The sequence below is a fragment of the Kwoniella europaea genome, chromosome 1 (assembly GCF_036810445.1).
Source record: "Kwoniella europaea PYCC6329 chromosome 1, complete sequence".
In the NCBI taxonomy this organism is placed as follows: Eukaryota; Fungi; Basidiomycota; class Tremellomycetes; order Tremellales; family Cryptococcaceae; genus Kwoniella; species Kwoniella europaea.
The window spans coordinates 13,419,557-13,442,676 of NC_089487.1; the positions used below are offsets into that span (position 1 = coordinate 13,419,557).

Here is a 23,120-nt window from a genome sequence, read left to right on the forward strand (position 1 = left end):
TATGGCTGACCGCATGCATGCAACGTTTCAGAGGTCTAGGAGATGATGCTTAGAAGTTGTATGACTTTGTAGCTGGTAGATACCCGCCTGAATGTATAGTTGTGGCGCCAAATCGTGCAAAACTTTCTCCGCCATACAATAGGCCTGTCGAGGAATGAAGCCGATCAGCTTTCGGATTTTTGGCTCGAGAAGAGTTCCAAACTGGGTAGGAGGGTGAACCTTTATTTTGGGGAAGAAGAAAGAGACAAGAGATATTGCATACGATCAAGCACTAACAAATATAGAACATGAAATATTCACGAATATACAGAAGCAAAGACAAAATTAGCACCAATACAGTTACGAGACCAGTCCCGTATCCCCAAATAATCTCGTCTCTTGCCGGATTCTCTTCATTTTTACCCTGCCCTGCCCGTGTTACATCCGCTTGGTGGAGTGTGATTTAAAACCATCTTCATACAACAGCCATCCTTGAACTCCCAATACTTCTCATCTCTCTGACCTGCTTCTCGCCAGCCTACCCATTTCCATGTCACACCTCCTTGCGCTTAACCCCATAGCCATCGGTTGAATTTTTGCGACCTGGTCTTCGGTTCAGGTTCAGCTCGACCGTCGTCCATGTCTAGCTCAGTCCGACCAGCGTTCAAAGGCACTTCACGGAGATTTGCCATGGCTGGTCGTTTGATAACTTTGTAGCCGATCAAGGCAACAAGGAAAAGAGCAAAGGAGAAGTACGCGAAAATGAAGTTGGCGACCGACCAGTTGCCCTTGGTGAAGACCGCAAATCCATTGGTGATGAAGATCAAGGCGTAGAAGAACAAGGAAACGATAGAGTAGTAGTATTGATGTCGTCGGAACCATGGACGCTGATCATCGATTATGCCTTGAGCCTTTTGTGCTCTCCTAAATCGAATGTAGATGATGTGGAAGACACAATAGATGAGCAGATTACCAGACCCGACGATACTGGTGAGCCAGGTGAAGACAGTCAACGAAGCGTTGGAGACCGACATGAACGAGATCCACGTGACCGCCCAGATAGCAAGTACGCAGTATGTAGGAACACCGCGCCAGGTGAATAGGAAGAACCTGGGAACTCGGCGGTCTACAGCAAGGGCGTAGAGCGATCTGGTAGAAGCGTAAAAAAGTTCCAGTGCGCATGACCAGGCAGATGTAAGTAGGACTGCATTGATGATATGGGGAAGCACTGGGATTTTGAGACGGGTGGCCCCTATGACGAAGGGTGAGGCGCCGGCACCTGGTTTGTTGCTGCCAAGGTCGGGGTCGTTGTAAGGGACGAGGATACCCACCGCGGTCACACCAAGAATGTAAAAGACCGCCAGTCGATAGATAACACGTTTGAATACAGATGGGAGTACTCGACGAGGGTTTCGAGCCTCACCAGCGGAAAGAGCGATGTAATCGGGGCCTCCAAAGGCGAAAGCCGCTTGTACAAACACCGACCAGAAACCAAGGAAATGACCTGGTAGCAATATTAGTGAGCGAATGGACGAACAGCCCCTCCTCAGAAAAGGACTAACCTAAAGAGCCTGATGCGATGTATTCGTTGAAAGGCCCGGGATTTTTCCAGTATCTGAAGCCAAATGCGTCACCTTGAGGGTTACCACCCACCATGGCAATGACTGTATGTGCATACGTGAGCATGCCGATCCGTTACAAGCAGTTGAGTGACTCACATGTGAAAACGAGAAGACCTAAAATTAAAATAATTTTGAAGATGGACAGGTAGAATTCACCTTCCCCGTAGATTCGAACTCCGAAGACGTTGAACAGAACCAGACTTGAAGATACGATGGCAACATAGACACCTTACGAAAGTCCGCAGTAATCAGTACATGGTTACAGGTAGTTATGTGAGAAGTGAAAAATTGTAAATTTACCTGAGTTGACCTTGTCCGTCCAGAATTGAACGATAGTTGCCACGGCTGCCACTTCGCCAGCAGTTGAGAGCGCGTTGGTGCAAGTATAGAGCCAGCCGAGAGCAAAGCCCCACGCGTCGTCGAGGTAGGCATGGGCAAAAACTACAAAAGAGCCATCGACAGGGAGCCATACCACCATCTCGCCAATGGCGTTGAAAGTTGACCAGACGAGCAACGCATAGATAGCGTAGCCCAGTAGAAGACCGACGGGACCAGCTCTTGTCAGAGCCGAACCACTCCCGACGAAAAGGCCAGTACCAATAGCTCCGGAGAAAGCCATCAACTGGATATGTCGAGGTAAGAGGTTTCGCTTGGTTTGCTTGAGCCCATGCGCTGGAGCGGGTCCAGCTTTGCCATCCTCGACTTCCAGGACTTCGTGTGTGGCTTCATTGCCAATACCCAGCTTATCGTCGACCACATCATCAGTCTTCGGCGACTGAGCAACGACTTGAACATCTTCGGAGCTAGACATGTGTGATCAAGATCTTGAGCGAAAAGGTATCTTGCTGTAGGTCTCGTTGAAAAGCCTGTGCTGTTGACATTCGACTGGCCTCTTTATACACCGCCGTAGGCTCCGATCATCTGCTATTGTCTGCCATTCTGAGCTGTGTCTCAACATACGTCCTTTCTATGGAGGCATGATATCTCACCAAATGAAGCGAACAAAGATAACGAAATCAGTGGGCGGGGTCAACCAGTCATGTGATTGGTTAGAAGCAGATCTGGGCGGGGTCAAGCGGCAAGTAAGAAGACGGGTCTCCTATTTCGTATTCCGTCATCCAATCCCCTTATCAGCTGAGAGCTGAGTAAAATTGTTGATGATCCCAACTGTCTGGACACGGCTCAATTGACTACGTAACAGCAACCCATTTTATCGGATCTCAGGCACATGTAACAATGACCAGTGGCCAGTCATAGCACTTGCGATAAATACCCTTTTGAGTTGCAAATTCAATCATGGTGATGTTGGATTTCGATCATACTTGAGAAACCAATATCGTAACGGAGTTCCATACATTACCTTCCTGCACTTATCTTCCGAAGACACTCGAGCACATAATGGCAGGCCGACCTCAATCACTTGACGACAATGTGTTCTGCATCGCGGATCTCATTGAGCACAGCGAAAAGCGTCTATCCAAAACCGCTTCCGAATACATTGCAGGCGGAGCAATGGACATGATAACGTGAGGAGGATTACGTCTTGATTGAAGTTTTTGGCTGACCCTGATGAAACATAGGACTAAAGACAACTGTCATGCTTTCGATCGATATCGACTTTTACCCAGGGTGATGAAGGATGTGCGCAATGTCGATCCAGCTTCGCGATGTTGGGGTGTCAAAGTAAGTTCTTAGTCTGCACTGCCCCGGTCGTTCATTGATGCATGTATTGTGTGATTTATCAGACGGCATTTCCCCTAGGTTTCTCGCCTACCGGTCTGCATGGAGTTGCTCATCGAGATCGAGAGTTGGGTGTGTCTCGTGCTGCCTCTCAAGCGAACACACCCATGTGTCTTTCCAGTTGGGCTAATTCATCCATCGAGGACGTCGTGGCGCAAGATGTCAATCATACAGGAGCGTACGCTATGCAATTGAGTGTTGTCGAAGACCCAGAAGCAAATCTGTACACTATCAGAAAAGCTGAAGGTGAGTGTTTGAATTAGCCTGAATACGCATAAGGCAGACGCTAATTTCCCTCAATCAATCCAGCCGCTGGGTGTAAAGCCCTGTGGGTCACCTGTGATCTTCCTATTCTGGGTCGACGTCTCAATGAGTTCAAGAACAAATTTAGTATACCTGAAGGCCTAACAGTACCCAATATTCCCCCTTATGTTGATTTCCGAGCACCCACCAAAGGTTCGAAAATGGGGTATGACCGAGGGTTGACTTGGGAACGTGTGCAATGGTTCAAAAAACACACTAAGATGCAGGTATGGTTGAAAGGAAGTAAGTGAAATCAAGGTGCACAACGTGAATACTGTATGTGATGACGACTGATCTCCGTGCTTGCATAGTCATGGACCCCGAAGATGCCGACCTCGCGGTCAAAGCTGGTGCCGACGGCATCATCGTGTCCAATCATGGAGGAAGACAATTAGACGGAATATCGTCCACTCTTGCAGCATTGCCAGGAGTTGTAGATGCTGTCAGAGGAAGAGTACCGGTTCATTTTGACGGCGGTATCCGAAGGGGTACAGATATCTTCAAGGCTCTGGCTCTGGGAGCTGAGTTCTGCTTTGTCGGCCGAATCGCATTATGGGGACTTGGCGTGAGTATCGGACCTCGTCCAATGATCTTGGAAAGACAGAAGTTGGTATCGCTGATTCAACGTTCGGTTACATCCATGTCATGCAGTATAACGGCGAAGCGGGTGTCGCTTTAGCTCTCAAGCTATTATATGACGAATTTTATGCCACAATGACCATGGTCGGTGTCAATTCGGTAAAGGATATTGGAAGACATCATTTGGCGTGGGTAGCGGCAGATGGATCGCTGGTCCGATTGCCCGATCAGAAGCCGGCTAAGGCGCGATTATAATGATTGTTACATAACGTAGTGGTACGTACGTATGGGTATGTTCAGTATGTATCGATCGACGATGAAACAAACACAATTTTGCTCGACTGTGCAATCAGTTGGTCACGTCATTACGAGGTAGTTGCTTGCGTCTCCTTGTACAATTGAACTCATTTCCACCAGTAGATGAGTTGATTGTGTCCGCCTTTTATCGTGATGAGGTTCGGACGGGCTGCTTGGCGCACCTATACATTTCCTTGGATCACTGAACATCGCACTTGTTGGCGCCGCACACCTTCATGGTGATCTCGTTCTCCGCGACGCGGATCCTTTCTGAGTCGATGACATTGATCTGGTACTGATAAAGGTCATTATTTGTGAATCGAGGAATTGGTCCCAGGGTTGAGCGGAGTCAGTTTCCTACCAAACAGCGCGTGCAATTGCTTTTCAGCTGCCGCATTGACTCAGCTCTGACGATGCGGATACGTCAGGTTGACTCGGGTCAGGTCCATACACAGCTCAAGTACATACACAGCTCAAGCATGTACACGACACACTGCAATCAGATCTGCAATCGCTCTTATACGCACTTCATAAATTGCACAATCATGGCTTCTTAGTCAACGCAATCGATATTTCTTACGCATATCCCATACAATCGACCATCTGCGAAGTTCGTATCAGAATGAGTGCCCTCGACTTCACCATAGCCGTCACAGTCGGAATACCATCCACTGCCGTTACCGACCTACAAAAACGATTCAAAAAGGTATATTATCATCCTGATGGAGATATCGATCCAACTACCTTTTCCGATATTCAGCTTTGGCTATGTACACCAAAGGGCTTACCAGCATCCGTTAAATCTATCAAAGATCTGCCAAACCTGCAACATATTCAGCTTGTAAGCGCTGGTGCCGACAAAGCTTTGGCCAGCGAAGCAATTAAAGCTTACGCGGAAGCTCCTGACCATGTCACACTCTCGACGGCAAGTGGTCTTCACGTATTGTCGATTCCGAACTATGTGGTTGCACAAGTAATCAACCTCTATAATCAGATCGTCAGACAAGTCGAGCTCGGCAGAGTAAGTACTTTCGCAGGCTTATTGGGTTCTATCTGAACTTGATTTGTGTGTTTAGGCCCAGAAGAGATGGACAGAAGGCGATGAAGTCGATCAGAGCGGCGGAGAAGTGTTTTTTAACAGGATGACCAAAGGGAAGACGGTCGGCATCTTGGTATGTGTATCGTTATCTCGTTCTGGTACTGATGTAGCAGCGCTAAATGATATCGCCAATTTTCAGGGTTACGGTGCCTTGGGTAGAGAGTCAGCCAGACTTCTTAAATCTTTTGGAACGAATATCATTGCGGCAAACACTGGTGGTAAAGCAACGCCTCAAGAGAACGTGAGTTATCCAATAGATTTCTTTTCGCAATGTACAGCGTTTATTGATGTGTTTCATTCGATCAGTATGTATTTCCTGGAACTGGGGATGCGGACGGTCAGTGGACACATTCGTTTTGACAATTAGAGCCTGATCCTAATCTTTGAGCTCTAGACAGGATCCATCCCATCCCGTTACTACTCTACCAAGGATCCTGTAATGATGGAAGAATTTTTTAAACAATCGGATATCCTCATCTCCATTCTTCCTAATACTAAAGCAACCGAGTACTTCCTTGATAGTCAGAAACTTTGTAAGTATGCATCAGAGGCGAGTGGACATGGTCGTCGCTGACAGCTTGGCCAGCACTTCTCCCCAAAGGAGCGATCTTCATCAACGTTGGTCGAGGAAATGTGATCAAGTCAGGTACGTGAAAGGTTCTTCGAGTTTTAGCCACACCGTTATGTGCAACATGCAGCGCTGATTGGCATTCACGTCATGTTTAGAGGAACTGCAAAAGGCTTTAGACGTTCCTGGAGCCCTTCTCGGAGCGGCCATCGATGTCACTGATCCCGAACCTCTGCCTGATAATCATCCATTATGGTCTCATCCTAAATTGCTCATCACCCCACACTTATCTGGGGATACCGAGAACGAATTGGGTCTCGCCACCGACATATTCGTTGCGAATGCCGAAAGAATAGCTGCAGGTAAAAAGTTGTACAACCAAGTTCAATTTGGACGTGGTTATTAATGCTAGAGTGATCTATACATCTTCAGTGGTATCAGAACAAGTGTCCCTTTCCCTATGATTTTATACATTGCATGGCGCCTGAGTGGTATGAATTGGGATCTGACGGGCGATGATCGTTTCACCGGGATGGTCTGTTTTTGTGTGCGATCTGGCGAAGCTATTTGTTTTCTCGTATGGATAGAGGCGGGGCAGTTTTGACGTATACGTGAACAATGCACAATACGAGCGCAGATCACCAAATGCCGCTATACATAATATTCTCACACAGCCCGTTCCGAGTCGGCGGTCAGGATGTCGCTACATATCCCGTTCCAGGGAGACATGTGGACTTGAGCAAGAGGTCTAGGATTGATCATCATGGTTCAGACAAACGAGCATATCATTCTCCGCATACGATCTCAACGACCACTTCGACGAACATCAGTCAAATCCACTGAAACTGTGGAACTGGCCTTTAAGTCCGAATATGTGTATTCATAGGGAACGAAATGGTATGACACGACCTCCACGAAAATCAAACTCGACATGGAAATTTGTCATAAAAGTTATTTTAGGACGATATCTCCAAGTCCCACTCCACCTGATTTTCGCATTTAAGCTCATGAATTTTTGGTATCGTGCCACAGCAACAAGCGCAATATCATCATCCGCTTCTTTGTCTTCAACAACGTCAGCAACATTCATCAGCATTAGCATCCACCTAGGCGTCTGTGTATCACGTAACGTAAAATTGGTTGATCTGAGATCTCTTCATACATGTCTTAGTAAACAAAAAATGAGGAAGATACCGATCTGTTTTGGCAGAATTTTCATGTCACGTCATGCTATCGGGCTATCATCCCCGAATATCTAAGATGGATGCATTGTCAGTGCGAGTTTGAGTATTCAATAAACGTAAGAGATTTGAGCGTAACACTCACCTCCGCTAAAACCTGCTTATTCCCACCCGGTTTATTCATCACAAAGGTCTTCAATCCATTCTTGATGGAAGGTTGTTTCTGTACTACCTCTTTCAATTGTTCTTTAGGCAATTGCAATAACGAACCAAAACTAGCCGGTGAAATGAGTTTGACCAATCTTATAAAACCATCCCAAATCGGTTTATTTTCCCATATTTTCTTTGAGATTAATTTAGGAAGTACATGATTCGCCACGAAGGGGATGAGTGATTTGTAGGTGGTGACTACCTGAATGATCGTTCGGAGGAATACAACGGGTAATTGAGTGGGTAGGTCGGCGATACGTGACATAGAGTTGGCAAGTATGTCGGATCGGAATACTGTTGTCATCGAGAAACATATACCAATTGCTAATGATGGAAGCAGAAACAGACGCAGATTAATAGCTGTATGTAGATGAATAAAGATATTGGTCAGACCCACCCTCGATGGTATATCTCAATTGACTACTCTCATCCTGATGGATTGCCACCATCAGATCCGCAGGAGTCATCTTGCCTAACATCGACGCGAAAGCCGTGCGTACAAGATCTTTATCGTCAGGATTGGCAAGGAGAGAGACGATTCGCGGGAGTTGTTTCTCTATTTCAGCCTAAGTGAGATTCACAAAAATATCAGCATTCTTACACCTTTGTGCTTGGGTGATTATCAGAAAATGCAAACTTACCTTGTCCAAATCGCCCACAACTGACGCCACAAACTTGCCATCCACGTCCTTCTCACTCAACAGACTCTTGATCACGCCAACTAACGCGGGGCTAGATCCATTCTGAGTGAGTATCCTTATAGTCCTCATTGATAATCCCTCTGTACCCTTCTTGTACGATTTGAGAATATCAAGCAGTTTTTCGGTAGGTCCCAAACTCTGTATCAAGGGGATAAGTTGAGCTTCAAGGGCATCTTGAATTTCGCTCGAGGGTAATAAAGGATACAAGGTGAATATCGAATCAAGTAATTCCTGTTTACGTTTGGTTAGGGCGAAACAGAGCTCGACATGTTGTTGAACCGTTTCGGCGGTTATTCCAGAAGGTGATGAAGGTAAGAATTTGGATGTTATAGGTTTTGGTATATCCATACCAACTTCTTCCATCGTGATATCTTCGTCTTTGGGCTTAGGCTCATCTTCAATTTTGATCGTTACACCATCTTCACCTTCCCCTCCATTCTCATTCCCATTCCCATTCTTCGCCTCACCCTCATCAGTTTTCTTGCCATTCTTCAATCTCCACAACACTCCCAGAGCGTACTCTACGAGTTTAGGCATCATCGGCGAATCTGGACCCCATTTCCTGACCGTGGTGATTATCGCAGGTACCCTGACTTTCCGCTCGGGGTGCGTACAGAGACCTACCAATGTATCTAATGCCAGCTGTCTAGCGGGAGGTCGAGTTTCGATTATATCCCTTAAAGCTAAAAATCCGACTAAATTCCTATCGGTATCTTGACAAAGATCTTCAAGCAGTTGAATAAGTTGAGAAGGAATCTCGGGGAGGTCGTTAACAAACGCGAAAAGAGTTTTATCCTTCGCGTCGATCTTGGGCAAGTAGGCGGTGAGGATAGATAGTAGGTTATCGGTATATGTGGTAGAAGGGGATTTATGTATCTTGGAATTGTACCATTCTTCGTTAAGCCATATGGAAGCGAATTTCGAGCTGCATTGAAGTACAAGAGTAAGCAGTAGCACTGGGTCAGCCTCAGTGTATGACATTGGTCAAGGAGTTATAGCGATGATTTAGGACTATATTGTCAAATAGAGACCTTGACTCACCGATTCACAAAATCGTCTACGACGAAATCGGCGACTGCCTTTCTCCTTTCCTTATCATTCTCGCCGTTGACCCTCGTAGCAAGTCTAGCAAGAAGTAACATCCACATTTCTTTCGGTTTTACTGCCAGTTTAATCGCGTCCGTCTCTATGTCCTCTTGAGCGTCCGGTAAAGTCGATAGATCTGCTCCAGTTGTCCATATACGCTGCAATGCTGTACTCAAAACATAGGTCTTATCTTCGGGATCTAGAGGTTCAGGTGGGGGGAGTGTAAATGATGTAAACGTTAAAGGTATATCTTCTTCTTCGGCAGGTAGCTCATCGTCTCCTTCAAGCTGTCAGGATGATATAATTCATTAGTTCATATATCGATCACTCCTGAACAATCCAGCTCACAAGTAGATCATCATCATCCAAATCCATATCTAAAGGATTCAACACTTCATCCAGCTCTTCTTCTTTTGGTTCTACTTTAGCGACTCCTACGCCCAATACCGATGCTAATAGAGGTTGAGAATCGGATGTACCTCCAACAATAGCTCTTCTGGCATTCTATAGATAACAGCATTAAGCATTCGCTTTTTCTCAGTCATTAACGATTGCTTGGACTTACATCAAAAGCATGGTTCAGCAATTCTAATGGTACCACATCCAAGCCTTGCATGACAGCTTCAATAACACTCTCCACTGGAAAATTCGTCACATCGAATTCAGGTCCTTTACCACTTCCTGATCCAGGTTGAACTTGTAATTCCTCTTGTAACCTGGCCCTCTTCAGAGCTTGTTCGCTCGATTCCGCTTCGTTCTCATTCACCTCCATAGCATGTTTACCTGGGGTTTTCGCTTTCCTCCTCTCCCTTCGCATCGATACTTCGGTTGCGAATGCTGATTCCATACGTTGCTTTTGACGGAGTAAGGCTTCGTTGAGCCTAGCTGCGAAGTTGGCGAACGGGGGATGCCTAGGATGTCGAAAAATTAGCATCACACTGTCAGCCAGACGAGGTAAACAGAGTACTTACCGTAATAAATGGGTCATTACTAATCTCATGGTCTTCTCCACCGCTCGGATCTCCATAGGTTGTCTTCCTGCTGCACCAAGGGCTGAAGGCGTCCAAAGTGTCATGGAGCTTATCAGTGCATCCGCTATGAGTGGTCGGGATTTACACAAAATAGGCAAGGTATTGATGATTGGATGGAGAAGAGCGGGATCACTACACAATACGAAAGAAGACTTAGCAACATCTCAATATTGGAGTAGATGACACTCACGAGAGAGAATATAGATGCGTGACCAACTGAGTCAAAAGTGCACTTCCTTCTTCTTCCACCTCATTCACATTCAACGCGCAACCCGGCTGGATCATCGTGAAATTGACATCATTAGGGTTGGTCGCTCTATGCTGGAGCTAACATCAAGTATCAAGTACCATGAGCTTATGTTTCGTACTTTGTAGCAGACTCAGCTCACTCTAGGGTCCGCTCCTGCAGCTCTCGTTCCAGCCAATACAACTTTCTGTAAAAACTTCCACGAGACGGCTCTAACACCTATATTGTTTGGTTGAGCATTGGGATCCAGGGCGAAAGTGAGTATCCTCATTTTGGAGGTATTGAACATCTCTACGATCTCGGGTTGTGGTCTAGAGGTAGCTAATAAGCGAAAAAGAAGTGGGTAGATGGTTGAGAATATCGGTATGACCGCTTTGATAGTTGTGATGGAATTGGAGTTGAGGAGTTTGCACAGAGCTTCGAGACATTGTTGGGCGACTGGGATCATGTGGAAGGAGCGATCAGCTCTGATATTCGATATTTATCATATGCAAGGGAGTAGTATATTTAAGATGGCTAGACTCACCAGTCAACTTGACATCCAATTTCAACCCACTCCTCCCCACAGCCAAAGCAATCATATCCAACGTCCAGAACCTCAACATGGTATCGTCTCCCTCTGAGATCAAACCAAGGAGCTGAGGTACCAATTCAGGTAGTTTACTGGGGTTCTCCTCGAATTTCCTAGCGGCATCGTTCAGCCCTTCTTGCTGAGCGGTCGATTCGGAAGGTAGAGCAAGTGCTGAAGTCAAGGTGTGCAGAGGATCTCCCGAGGTCGATGTTGAGGAAGAAGAAGGAGCGGGATCATCAGGTAGGAAGTACCCTCCCAGGTCGTCCTCTGAGTAGAGTGACATGGTGGACGGGGTGGGGCGATGGGCAGATGGAAAGTTGAGAGATGTGATATATATTTTGGTGGACATTTGGTTGAAGGTGAGTGCATCTTCCAGGTGACGAGAAGGCACAATCCCAACAGGCGTGTGATTTCCACGTGTTTGTGTGCCTAACAGCCAGGTCAAGGTGTGAGTGACGCTTCTCAACCGGATGATACGGCGAGGGTCTATTCAATGCATCTCAGTGTATATCATACTCCTTTATCTTCCATACCACAGATACACCGAGGCATACAATCACTCGCCATGGTAAGCCAGATTGCTCTGCTCGGTCAGGAAGAGGGAAGGACGCGAGCTGATCGACTCGCTCAATGTAGGCCGCCAACTCGCAAGGTATCCAAACCCTTCTCGAAGCAGAGAAAGAAGCTGCCAAGGTGGTCCAGAAGGCCAGGCAATGTAGGTGACCTCGTCTCAGCTGTGGTACCGCATTCCTCTATGTCGGAATTTAGTAGCTGATGACTGAATGGCACTTCGCAGACAGAGTTCAGAAGCTGAAAGATGCTAGATCAGAAGCTGCCAAGGAGATCGAGGCGTACCGTGCTCAAAAGGAGGAAGAGTTCAAGAAGTTTGAAAAGGATGTGAGTCGTCTTCGTACATCACTTAGTTCTTCTCATTGAGAAAGTGCTAGGATGGACTTGATTGTTCCCTCCCTATGGTCCCATCTCGCTACCTAGACTCGAATGTGAGGTGTAACATCGCTGACTTTCGATCTCTCTTTCCTCCTTTACTCAATCTCCCTTCCTATGTATCATGTCATCGTCAAATTGATGAACCGTATAATTCCCTCTCTCCCTTTATCTCCCTTTGATCATGTTCTTTCCTGACCCGTAAACATTATTCTCCTACGACATCAGCACACATCGCAAACATCCTCTTCCCAATCATCCATCGACAGCAGCACCACCACCCAATTAGCCGACCTCGACAAAGCGGTAGAGAAGAACAAGGCAGAGGTGATCAAGAAGATCGTGGATAGGGTATTACAATCTGATCCAAAGTTGCATGCTAACCTGAAGAAGATTGAGGCGTAGACAACCTAGCATGACCGGACGGGGTCGTGTGTTCATTGTAGATTCTTCCGATTCATAAACACAAACAGAGATGTGATTTGTATTTGCTTTAGATATTCATTCCATCTCTTCCGAGAACTGAGATGTGGTAGATAGAGATTGACGTTACCAGAATTGATGGTGACGTGCTGGTGCTGGTCGAAGACTGCAGAGGGTAGTCGAAGAGATGCCCAACCATTCTTTACTATAGGGTTCTCACTCTCCGGAAGCATGCTTGGAATGAGCAAGTACAAGGATGAGACCACCTTTATCATCGTCAAGATGCTTCCTTGTACAGACAGTGCAGGTTGAAGTTGATACTACCACTAAAAATGAACGTGTATCGTTCGATGAAGGGATCGGACAAGATGTCAAGATCCCGGTTACGTTACCAAAATATACTTCATCAATGTTCATGTTGTTCACCCTTCGACCTATCTTACTATCTCATCTTGCTAGATAGCTGGTCCATTGTCCACCTTGAGGGACTTACCATCCAAGCCCCCCTCTAACCTATTTGGCGTCCTTTATCTTTTCTTGCTTCTTTACTACCGCCAGTCGCATCCACCATGTCAAACAATAACAACAACAATACCAACCTCCTCTCAATCCTCACATCCTTGTTCAAACTCTGTTGCGGATCCACATCCGAACCATCTCCTCCTCCCCAGCAGCAGCAACAACAAGGATATCAAGGATATCCAGGACAATATCAACAACAGCAACAGGCTTATCCACCTCAACAACAACCTAGTTGGGCTAATGTCGCTGGTGGACAAGGTCAACAGGGGTACCAGCAATATCATCCCAATCAACAGCAGCAATATCCTCCCATCCAACAACAACAGCAACATCAGCAGCAACAATGGCAAGCTAACGGTCATGGTTTGAGTAAACCTCATTCACCTCCCGGAGGGGTCGTTGGTCCACATCATCCTGCTCAGGTGAGTCTGCATCGAATTATGACATTCCACACACTTGAGTGAATTCAACTGATGTTTAACATGGACGTGAACTTAGAACCAAGATCAAATTAACGCTACGAACCAACGATATACGGACTTGAGAGATAGGGCAAGGAAGGAAGGTGATGAAGCTCATCGGTGGGTTGATCCACCCCATACTATTCCCAACAGAACATAGGGAAAAGGAAATGATATGCTGATATGTTTTTATATGTAGATGTTTTGCAGAATCCCAAGCGGCTTATCAGTAAGTAGACCATCTATAACAGGTACAGAGAATCGTCTATTGACTGACTTGTTGACGATACTCGTAGATCAGGAGACGGTGCTCGAGCTCACGAGTTATCAGTACAAGGTAAATCTCATCAAAGGAGACAGGATGAATTGGATGATGAAGCCAGTGCATGGATATTCAATGGTACGTAAACATGACCAGACTTTGTCAAAAGTTATTGTAGTTGCTCATCTTCTCATCTTCTCTTGCAACGTAGAAAACAACAAATCCTCTCCTTCCGATACGATCGACCTTCACGGTCTATACGTCAAAGAAGCTATCGAACGTGTCGAATCCGCCATCACTACCTCTCAGCGTAATGGGTCCGACGAGCTGAGAGTGATAGTAGGTAAAGGTATACATTCTCAGGGGGGTAAGGCAAAGATTAAACCTGCAGTGGAAGGATTGATGGTAAAGTGAGTTGAAGAATATTTCTTCAAGTTTCATCAATCTCAGCTCCAATGGAACAGACCACCCATCATCTAGACGGGAAGTTCAGGTGCAAACAATTGATTAGTTCTGAGTGCTATCATCGATGATTCGACCGTTGATCAAGGAATGTTGTCCTATCCTTAGAATATATGTTGGATAGTAATCTGGACGTCAGATAACAAGCTAACACCTGTAACACAGGTACAACCTAACAGCCCATGTGGACCCTTCCAACGCCGGTGTGCTCATCGTAGATCTACAAGGCCGAACGGGCGGACAGAGATCAAGGGATGCCGGTGGATTGGTGGATGAGTTGGATAAGGACGATGAGGGATGTAAGATCATGTAAATGTAATTTAGGACTGAAGTCGAATTGTCAGTCGTGCTACGGTTGGAGAGGAACATAGGATAAGGATGTGTCTTTTGATGGGACACGATACAGTAGAAATAGAGAAGGATAGACATTAGACATAGGATATACAACTTGTATTTTCTGGGCTCTTGCTGATGTAACCTTCGCTTGCGGTGCTTGCATCAGAGGTTTGTTGGACGAATACTGTACCGAGGATAGGCGTTTGTCCGAAACGAAGGGAAGAGGAATTGAAGCTCGAACATACATCCAACTGAGAGGAAAGATAGGTCACTGATTTACGGCTTAGAAATAGAAACTGTGTGATTCAAAGACAACTCATACCGTAGTCCAATTAACTCAGGAATGCTTGGTTATATAGGTTAGTCGATCACTCAACTAACGCAGGGACATTCTGATAAGGACAAAAGTGATATCATCAACCTGTACCCTTCTTTTCATCAGGGTCGATACAGTTTAATCATACGTGAATGGCTTGTTCAACTAAAAAAATTTCGAGGTTCTCTCTCTTTCAGATTATTTACATGTTGCAATAGATTACTGTCGAGCTGAGTTTTTGCATCAATTATTGCATACCGCACCACCCTCGATTGTATGGATTATTTTAGGTGATCGAGTATGTCTGATATCAATGAAGCTGAGGCTTGTAGTGGAATCTCACTCATCGCTACGTTATATGTTTTCGTGCACGTCTGCCGAAAACCCAAGCTCGATAGGATGTATCAGCTTATTCCGAAGAGAGACAAACCGCAAGTTTTGATTCTCTTCGGGTTTTCAAAGAACCGTTATTAACCCCCTCCTCCTTTGAACATGACTAACTGTTTTGGTATCTGATACAACGGTGATTGCTGCTGGGTACTTTGTGTTTTAGACCCGATTTGATCCGATAGCGCAAGCACTGCACCGGCGGCATAGAAAAACTTACTTTTTCACTTCGAACCTGAAAATGATCAAATCGGTCAATCAGATTGTTTGTGGTGGAGGTGGCAGTGGTTTTGATTTCATCCTTTGCATCCTTTGGGGAAGGGAGAAGAAGAGAGGGTGATGTACTGTACAGCAGAGTGCCGTATTCGGTTCTGTGCTTATACCTCGTGACCGCGTATGCATGTCAAGCGAGTGGTAATAGACGGAAAGATCTGCGAAGTGCAGACTGTAAGCAGGTGACTTATGCGGTATGGTATGGCATGGTATGGTATCAGACTGACTCTGTCATCATATGTCTATATGTCTATATACGGCGGTCCGACTGAGATTTGCAAAAGAGAAATAGGAATTACCGAATATGGTGAAATACCATACAATCCGGTTATATACTTTGTAGCAACTGCCACTCTCACCCCATCCCAATCCTAATCCTGTTTCTAATTACATTACGATTGCATATTAACAAGCTACATTACATTTTTGCCCTCAATACTACCCTACCACCCTGCTACCTACCCTGTCACTGCACCGACACCATCAGAATTAACACCACCTAGAACGAACCCATCAACTCATCTCACATCCACATCCATATCCATATCCACCACCACTCATGACAGACACAAGACACGGTAACTCCACCATCAAGACTCAAGTATACAGTACGATCAGCGAACACAGCTTTGCCTATACCACTGTAGCCATAGCCGTATAAGGGAACGCTCACTTCCGTCAATTTAATCAGATTGGTCATCAGTTAAAAACGAGAAAAACCCTACTTGCCGCTGTGGATCATTCTTCATCTTTGTCTCTGATTCCACGTCAAGATCATACGAGACGAGTATAGTGGAGTAGTAGATCAGGAGACCACTCCGATATAAGATAGTATATACATACTCCAAGCATTTAAACACAGCATCAGCTTCTCAAAGAATCCGATCGAAAACATCTATACCACCTACTCTCACCCCTCATCCCTTCTTCTCGCTTATCATACCTATCCCAATCTCATCCCATCTTATCATCTACCAACATGGCTCAGATCATACCGCCTATCGTGAGTGACAACACAACTATACATAGCAATGACAAGCCACAACACAGAAAGACAAGCTGACATAACCCAACCCCACATCCTTTACAGACCTCACTACCAATCGATTCCAGTGCGGCACCCTCAGTGGAAGATATCCAAGATCGTCTACCATCAATATGTGTAGATTACCTATCTCACGACTGGTCAGAGGAGGATGTATGGGCATCGTGGAGGAACATGACGAGACATAAACATGAGATTGCTAATGGTGTGAGATTGGAAAATGCAAGTTGGAGAACATGGCAGAAACAGAGAAACAAGTTGAAGACGATCAGTCCAGAGACGCTCAATTGGTGAGTGTCGCTTTGCGTTGTGACATCTTACCTTCAGGGGAAAGGAGTATCAATATTGTGATGAACAAAGTGTGGTGGAGTGGAGTTTTCATCAGGCGATTGTACATTGTAGTGTTGGAGCAGATCGTCGTCGTTGAGAGTAATCTGGCTAACAGCGCTTCTCCCCTTTCTCCTCCACCCTTCCCCTTCCCCTGTCTCCCCTCACTCATGCTATCTTTTACTACCCCAACCTTCCCACCACAGGCTGAAAGACTCTGATGTCACATGGCTGTATGGTCCTCTACACACCGCCAACGTCGAGCCCGTTCGACCCCTCAGAGTCGCTACTACCGACGAACGTCTAGGCATCGATCGACCCAATCCCAACCCGCCCGTCACCACCAAACCCATCCTCAAGCATCGAACACTATCCGAGATGCTTACTGGTCCACGACCATCTTCGCCTATTCTCGAGGCTACCTCCCGGGATGAGATCAACTCAGATAGCGATCTCGATCGACCCATGTTGCTACAAAGTAAATCCGATACCAACGTGATGAGAGCGCGTACTCAACCTGTCACCAGAGAGAAATCTCCTCCAAGGGATTTCAATCTGGATGTTGGTACTGCGACCGCACTTGCCAATAATCAAGATGCCAATAACAAAGGGGCTACGATCAACTCTCCAGGCTCAACTACAGACGGACAGAACACCGCTGGTGGTAAGAAACATATCAGTTTCAATACCTTTGTCGAACAGGTCATCGCATTGGACGAACCGCGTGAACAGCAAAATAACAACCTGGATAGTTCGGATGATGAGATGCTGGAAATGAAACCTTCCTCGTTGAGCTCTAGTAGCAGATCATCAAGACCTTCATTATCAAGGAACTCTTCCTCCGGATCGAACTCAGATCATCTGACAATCGCTAAGATCGCTCCTACCGTGTTGAAGACATTGAACCTACCTGGAAGTTCAGGTGCGATGATATACGCTCCACCACCTGAATACCAATCGCCCTCGCTCAGTCACCATAGTCAACAATCGTTCGACTTCCCTTCACCTCAAGTCGACAGGGGGACAGGTAAATGGGCGGACCACGATGAAGACGAAGATGAGTATGGTTCCGTGGGATTCGATTATTTCGGTGGACCCAATCTCGCCGGTGATGATGATCGCAAATCATCTGCTCAGGCTATACCCACTCACGTTGGAGCATCACCCAACAAACAGGCTCAAGCGGTACCACCCACTGTCAACCAACCTCCGCCTCAACCTAAATGGAGACAACAGCAGCAACAGCAACAACAACAATCGCAGTCACCTTCGGTCTCAGTCGAGCCTTCCTCTGTATCTTCCAACAGTTCATCATCGTCTTCCTTGAACGTGATGTCCCCTCAACCCGGAAAAAGTATACTGAAGGTCCGATCACCTCAAACCCAAACCGCTGCCATTCCCGAACCCTCTTCACCCCCTACGGCATACTTCAACTATACTCCCTCAGCTGCAACCGGTATCGGAGGTATGAGAAGCTCATCTGGAGCAGGAGGACCATATGACTACTCCACACCGAATATTGGTCCCACCGGATCTCCTCAGACTTCGCCTACTGCGTCAGTCAACGTAGGGGAAGAACAACGTGGTAGGGGGCGGACACCCTCTAGGGATAGAGGGATAAACGATCGATCCACTTCTAGGGGAACTTCGACGAGCTCGACTGGATCGTTCGGTTCAGCGTCGTCAGCCAGATCACCCACTGAATCGTCTGCCAGTGGATCTCAACAGGTGTTACCTAGGAAATCGGGAATATCAGCTAGCTCACCACAGTTGGATAAAGTACAGGAAGGTGTATCTTGGGAACCACCCTCTGCCTCTGGATCAAACGAAAAGGACAAATCAAAGGATCAAGCAAATTATGTACCTGATCGATCCGACACGCCCACACCGCATTCATCACCCCAAGTGAGTAATCTTCACCTTATGATGATTTACAAAATAAGAAGAGAGATTCGGTCTGACTGACATTTTTAGCTTTAGATTTCCTTACGACCTTTGAAAGATACCTCTCCAGCTTCCTTACCTCATTTCAACTCTACATCTTCATCTTCTTCGAAACCTACTTCCACGGCTACCTCAGCTACCGTCAATATGAATATGAACGACCTACCCAAAGCTGATCCACCTACTATCGTCTCTCCTACTTCTACCTCCAAAACTTCATCTTCTCACAATCAACCTTCGTCTTCATCAACCACTGCCACACATGCTAGTACAAACGCTGGGAAGAAGGCTACGATAGCGCATGTAGGGACCAACGCCCAGCCCACACTAAGCCATCAACCTCTCTCTGGACCCGCTGGGGTAGGAGCGGGTGTGGGCAACGACGACGATGACGGAGCGAGCATCATGGGCCGAGCGGCTAATATAGCTTCCACGGCTAAAGATCTGCTAGGTGCATTATGGTATGGGAATGAAGGTGGGGTGAATACCAGGCAGCAGCATGGGGCAGGTGGTGGTAGTGGTGGAGGTATCGGACGTGCGGGTGGACATCGAAGGGGTGCATCATTAGGATAGTCTGAGGTCATTTCTCTTTTTTCTCATGATATACATAGTACGAAGTTTAAGCCGAGTATCAACAATACACTACAGTGTTTTTGTCTTTCATTTATCATATATGTTCTCTTTTTTTCTCCCTTTCCTTCTTGTCTTGATATATCTCACATATATATAGGAAAAAAACACAACTGATGGCATGGAATCTTTCTTTTCTTTTCCTCGAATTTGAACCTCTAGAATAAGGTGTATGCATGTATTCTTTCTCTTTCGTCAGTCCTCCTCGACTCTCTCGCTTTGAGAAAGAACACTTCGACTGTACAGTCATCAATTGCAGATGGATACGTGGGAAAACCATCCACTACTCAAAGTGAGCTCACTGGTCAATGGCCGGGGTCTGATTGATTGGTAAGTTATGTGGTACTTTACTGTCTGTACCCGGTGTATGTCCTCGTGCGTGTGGCATGATGCCATTGTTCGGGGCAATGCGGAGTCGGATCATTAGATCATCACAATAGGTTACGTTTATGCTTAGTGAGGATTATCACTTGGCCGGTGGAGGTCGTCCATCCGTTCCCATCCCCGTGGTCAACTCGAGGCCTATAAAAGACCATCAAAAATCCTCTGTTCTCACGTTCAATTTACTACATCCTCTATCCAGTTGAACTTACTCCTACAGTCACAGGTTACAACAATAGTAGATCATAGCACATACTATCATTATTCCACAATTATGACAGCCCTTCGAACGATCCTAGTAGGCGGAGCTACAGGTCGACAAGGCTCGGCGCTCATCGACGCTTTAATCTCCACGCCAGATACCCATTCGCAGTTCGTCCTTCTCGCGCTTACTCGGGACGCCTCATCCGCCTGAGCTCAGAGGCTACTTACCAAATCACCAAAGATGATCAGACTGGTTCAAGGAGACTTGAATAACCCCAAAGAGGTATTCCAACGTGCCAGGGAATCAAGTCCTGACGGGAAAGTATGGGGAGTATTCTCGATGCAAGATAAAGATCCTAAGGTATACCCGAATTACCTTGACTCTCCAGAGGTCAAGCAATCCTTCGGTCTGATTGAAGAGTCTATCAAGAATGGTGTACAATACTTCGTGTATACTTCAGGAGATAGGGGTGGAAATGAGAAATCGTGGGAAAACGAAACCAATGTTCCTCATTTCAGGACTAAACACCATATCGAACGATACCTCCTCGATCAGATCAAGGAAACCAACAGCACGATGAAATGGACGATTTTCAGACCCACGATGTTCTACGAGAACCTAGAACCGGGTTTCGATATCAAGATTTTCATGACTTCCTATCGAGATACCCTTAAAAACAAAAAATGTCAATGGATATCAACGATTGATATTGGCATATTCGTCTCGAAAGCTTTCCTCAATCCTGAAGAATATCACGGTAAAGCGATATCTTTGGCAGCTGAGGAATTCACCTTTGAAGAGCTAGATGAAAAATTTAAGAAGGTCACGGGAAAGGGTGTACCGGTCACATTCGGATTGATGGGCAAGACGCTTGGACTGGCGGCGAATCATTATCAGTTGATGTTGGACTGGTTCAGGGATGAAGGTTATCAGGTTGATATTGAGGAATGCAAAAGGATACACCCCGGGGTGATGAGTATGGAGGCGTGGTTGAGGGAGAAGAGTGCTTATCCGAAGAGGGTATAGAAGCAGTATGGAGGATAGGGTATGAGAAGGATGGTCGCACTGAAGAAATTTGGGTGATGCGTACTTCATCGTATTATATGTTCCCTGAATATAGTTATAGTGTTATATGAGTCGTTGAAATAGGTCGTGGACATATTTCCATGTGTAAAATGATATTGATTTCGTAGTATATCGATGTATGATGACAAGTTAGTATCTCGATCGCGACAAGTTGGGTGATGGTGTAACTATCGATTATGTCAACGACCATTTACCTATACGTCATACAGTACGACATACCAGACACTCATCCACAAGAGTGTCCAGATACTGTCGCTTCTCGTTTCCGTACTGTCTATGCTTCGGACGATCTTTGACATACTGTATAATCATACCAAGAAGTTGTTAGGTCGAGTGTTACTTCGCATATTTGATATCGGAGAAACCGCGGTTATGCCAGCTTGGGTATCAACCTCCGGTAAATATCTGCTTAGCTTATCAAATATCAATTTTCCCGATAACACCTAGCTTTGTAAAGCATTTCAACTGGATACGACAATTTTTCTGACGATTATAACGTTACATGACATAGTGCCCGAAGGCCTCATCACTGCATAAGGAGGAAATTCTGAACGATGGCTTATCAAGATCAGTTTCTCCGTGGTTTTTTCTTGGCCGTTCTGCTGATCAAGGTGAACATAGATCAATAAGCAGTAAGCGGAATGAATCGATGTAAGACTCAAGAAGGTCTGAGAAAAGGTATAAATACCTTGAGAGTTCGGGACTTAATCTTGGAAATCTCATCAAAACATTCAACTTTCTCACTCACTTGATCAAATCAAGAAATCCTGTTTCGTCGAGTCCACCCCGACTTATCCAGAATATCAACCACTCATACATCTCGTTACCACGTTCAACGCCTTATCCTCTTCTGGTGTATACATACACACGTTCAGTCATGTCCCAATCCATCCTCGTCACAGGAGCCACAGGTAAACAAGGTGGTGCCCTGATCAAGCACCTCATCTCGCAGTCTCACCCAAACCGATATACCATCCTCGCCGTGACTCGAAACGTCAACTCCTCTAGTGCTCAACGCCTCTTAACATCTTCACCAGCTATCAAACTCGTCCAGGGTGATCTGGACTCTCCTTCCGACCTATTCAAGTCCGCTCTGAAGGTTTCGCCCAATAACAAGATCTGGGGTGTTTTCTCCGTTCAAACTGTCTCTTTGAGGGAATTCGATACAGCCACTTCGACAGAGGTCAGACAGGGTACGAGTCTTATCGATGAAGCCTTGAAGCACAACGTGGAGCATTTCGTCTACAGTTCGGTAGATAGAGGAGGAGAAGAGAAATCATGGAACAACCCTACGCCTGTACCGCACTTCAAAACAAAACACCTCATCGAGCAACACCTCAAGAGATCTACTGAGGGAACTAAGATGGAATGGACGATCCTTCGACCAGTCATATTCATGGAAAATCTCGTTCCCGGCTTTGGCGCCAAGGTATTCCTCACCGCTTTGAGGGATACGATGGGCACCAAAACGATGGGTTGGATATCAACTTACGATATAGGATTTTTTGCTGCTCAAGCGTTCCTCCAACCTCAGAAATACAATAGAAAGGCATTGAGTCTCGCAAGTGATGAGTTCAACTGGGAAGAGATGAACGAGAAGTGGAAATTATCAACTGGAAAAAGGGTACCGACCACATTTAGTTTCTTAGGATCAGCATTGAAAGTCGGAGTGAAAGAGATGGGAGTGATGTTGGATTGGTTCAGGGATGAAGGATATAAAGCAGATGTGGACGAGTTGAAGAAAGTTAATCCGAACATGTTGGATTTGAAAACTTGGTTGGAGACCAAGAGTGATTTCGTGAAGAGATAGGTTTAGTGGCTTTGTGCTCAGTACGAGTATGATAGATCTCCGTATACGTATTTTTCTGTCTGGCCCTACTTTCCACTTCTATATTGCGTAT

General features: G+C 45.9%; 9 protein-coding genes across 9 annotated transcripts; 7 read left to right on the forward strand and 2 right to left on the reverse strand.

Annotated features, from left to right (window-relative positions):
- Positions 1-548: 548 nt before the first annotated feature.
- On the reverse strand, positions 549-2,412 carry V865_005108 (uncharacterized protein; the record flags this gene model as incomplete). The annotated part of the gene is made up of 4 exons (XM_066228881.1): positions 549-1,483; positions 1,542-1,643; positions 1,698-1,829; positions 1,902-2,412. 4 exons carry the CDS (start codon positions 2,410-2,412, stop codon positions 549-551), a joined length of 1,680 nt encoding a protein of 559 aa, XP_066084978.1.
- A 587-nt stretch (positions 2,413-2,999) lies between these two features.
- V865_005109 (uncharacterized protein) lies at positions 3,000-4,478 on the forward strand (the record flags this gene model as incomplete). The annotated part of the gene is made up of 6 exons (XM_066228882.1): positions 3,000-3,127; positions 3,182-3,284; positions 3,347-3,587; positions 3,651-3,887; positions 3,956-4,209; positions 4,296-4,478. The coding sequence occupies 6 exons, from the start codon at positions 3,000-3,002 to the stop codon at positions 4,476-4,478; spliced, it is 1,146 nt and encodes a 381-aa protein (XP_066084979.1).
- A 664-nt stretch (positions 4,479-5,142) lies between these two features.
- V865_005110 (uncharacterized protein) lies at positions 5,143-6,593 on the forward strand (the record flags this gene model as incomplete). The annotated part of the gene is made up of 7 exons (XM_066228883.1): positions 5,143-5,541; positions 5,597-5,692; positions 5,759-5,860; positions 5,926-5,956; positions 6,018-6,152; positions 6,206-6,265; positions 6,346-6,593. 7 exons carry the CDS (start codon positions 5,143-5,145, stop codon positions 6,591-6,593), a joined length of 1,071 nt encoding a protein of 356 aa, XP_066084980.1.
- An 819-nt stretch (positions 6,594-7,412) lies between these two features.
- V865_005111 (uncharacterized protein) lies at positions 7,413-11,497 on the reverse strand (the record flags this gene model as incomplete). The annotated part of the gene is made up of 11 exons (XM_066228884.1): positions 7,413-7,442; positions 7,514-7,902; positions 7,976-8,144; positions 8,220-9,204; positions 9,321-9,652; positions 9,714-9,869; positions 9,931-10,276; positions 10,337-10,528; positions 10,587-10,723; positions 10,786-11,081; positions 11,170-11,497. The coding sequence occupies 11 exons, from the start codon at positions 11,495-11,497 to the stop codon at positions 7,413-7,415; spliced, it is 3,360 nt and encodes a 1,119-aa protein (XP_066084981.1).
- A 282-nt stretch (positions 11,498-11,779) lies between these two features.
- On the forward strand, positions 11,780-12,564 carry V865_005112 (V-type ATPase, G subunit; the record flags this gene model as incomplete). The annotated part of the gene is made up of 4 exons (XM_066228885.1): positions 11,780-11,782; positions 11,851-11,929; positions 12,011-12,111; positions 12,388-12,564. 4 exons carry the CDS (start codon positions 11,780-11,782, stop codon positions 12,562-12,564), a joined length of 360 nt encoding a protein of 119 aa, XP_066084982.1.
- A 587-nt stretch (positions 12,565-13,151) lies between these two features.
- Positions 13,152-14,602, forward strand: V865_005113 (uncharacterized protein; the record flags this gene model as incomplete). Its single annotated transcript, XM_066228886.1, has 6 exons — positions 13,152-13,526; positions 13,603-13,685; positions 13,765-13,794; positions 13,862-13,965; positions 14,039-14,237; positions 14,455-14,602. 6 exons carry the CDS (start codon positions 13,152-13,154, stop codon positions 14,600-14,602), a joined length of 939 nt encoding a protein of 312 aa, XP_066084983.1.
- Positions 14,603-16,580: 1,978 nt separating this feature from the next.
- Positions 16,581-19,490, forward strand: V865_005114 (uncharacterized protein; the record flags this gene model as incomplete). The annotated part of the gene is made up of 4 exons (XM_066228887.1): positions 16,581-16,604; positions 16,692-16,936; positions 17,180-18,878; positions 18,954-19,490. The coding sequence occupies 4 exons, from the start codon at positions 16,581-16,583 to the stop codon at positions 19,488-19,490; spliced, it is 2,505 nt and encodes an 834-aa protein (XP_066084984.1).
- Positions 19,491-20,202: 712 nt separating this feature from the next.
- V865_005115 (uncharacterized protein) lies at positions 20,203-21,159 on the forward strand (the record flags this gene model as incomplete). The annotated part of the gene is made up of 2 exons (XM_066228888.1): positions 20,203-20,304; positions 20,350-21,159. 2 exons carry the CDS (start codon positions 20,203-20,205, stop codon positions 21,157-21,159), a joined length of 912 nt encoding a protein of 303 aa, XP_066084985.1.
- Positions 21,160-22,096: 937 nt separating this feature from the next.
- Positions 22,097-23,029, forward strand: V865_005116 (uncharacterized protein; the record flags this gene model as incomplete). The annotated part of the gene is made up of 1 exon (XM_066228889.1): positions 22,097-23,029. The coding sequence occupies one exon, from the start codon at positions 22,097-22,099 to the stop codon at positions 23,027-23,029; it is 933 nt and encodes a 310-aa protein (XP_066084986.1).
- Between the last annotated feature and the right edge of the window lie 91 nt (positions 23,030-23,120).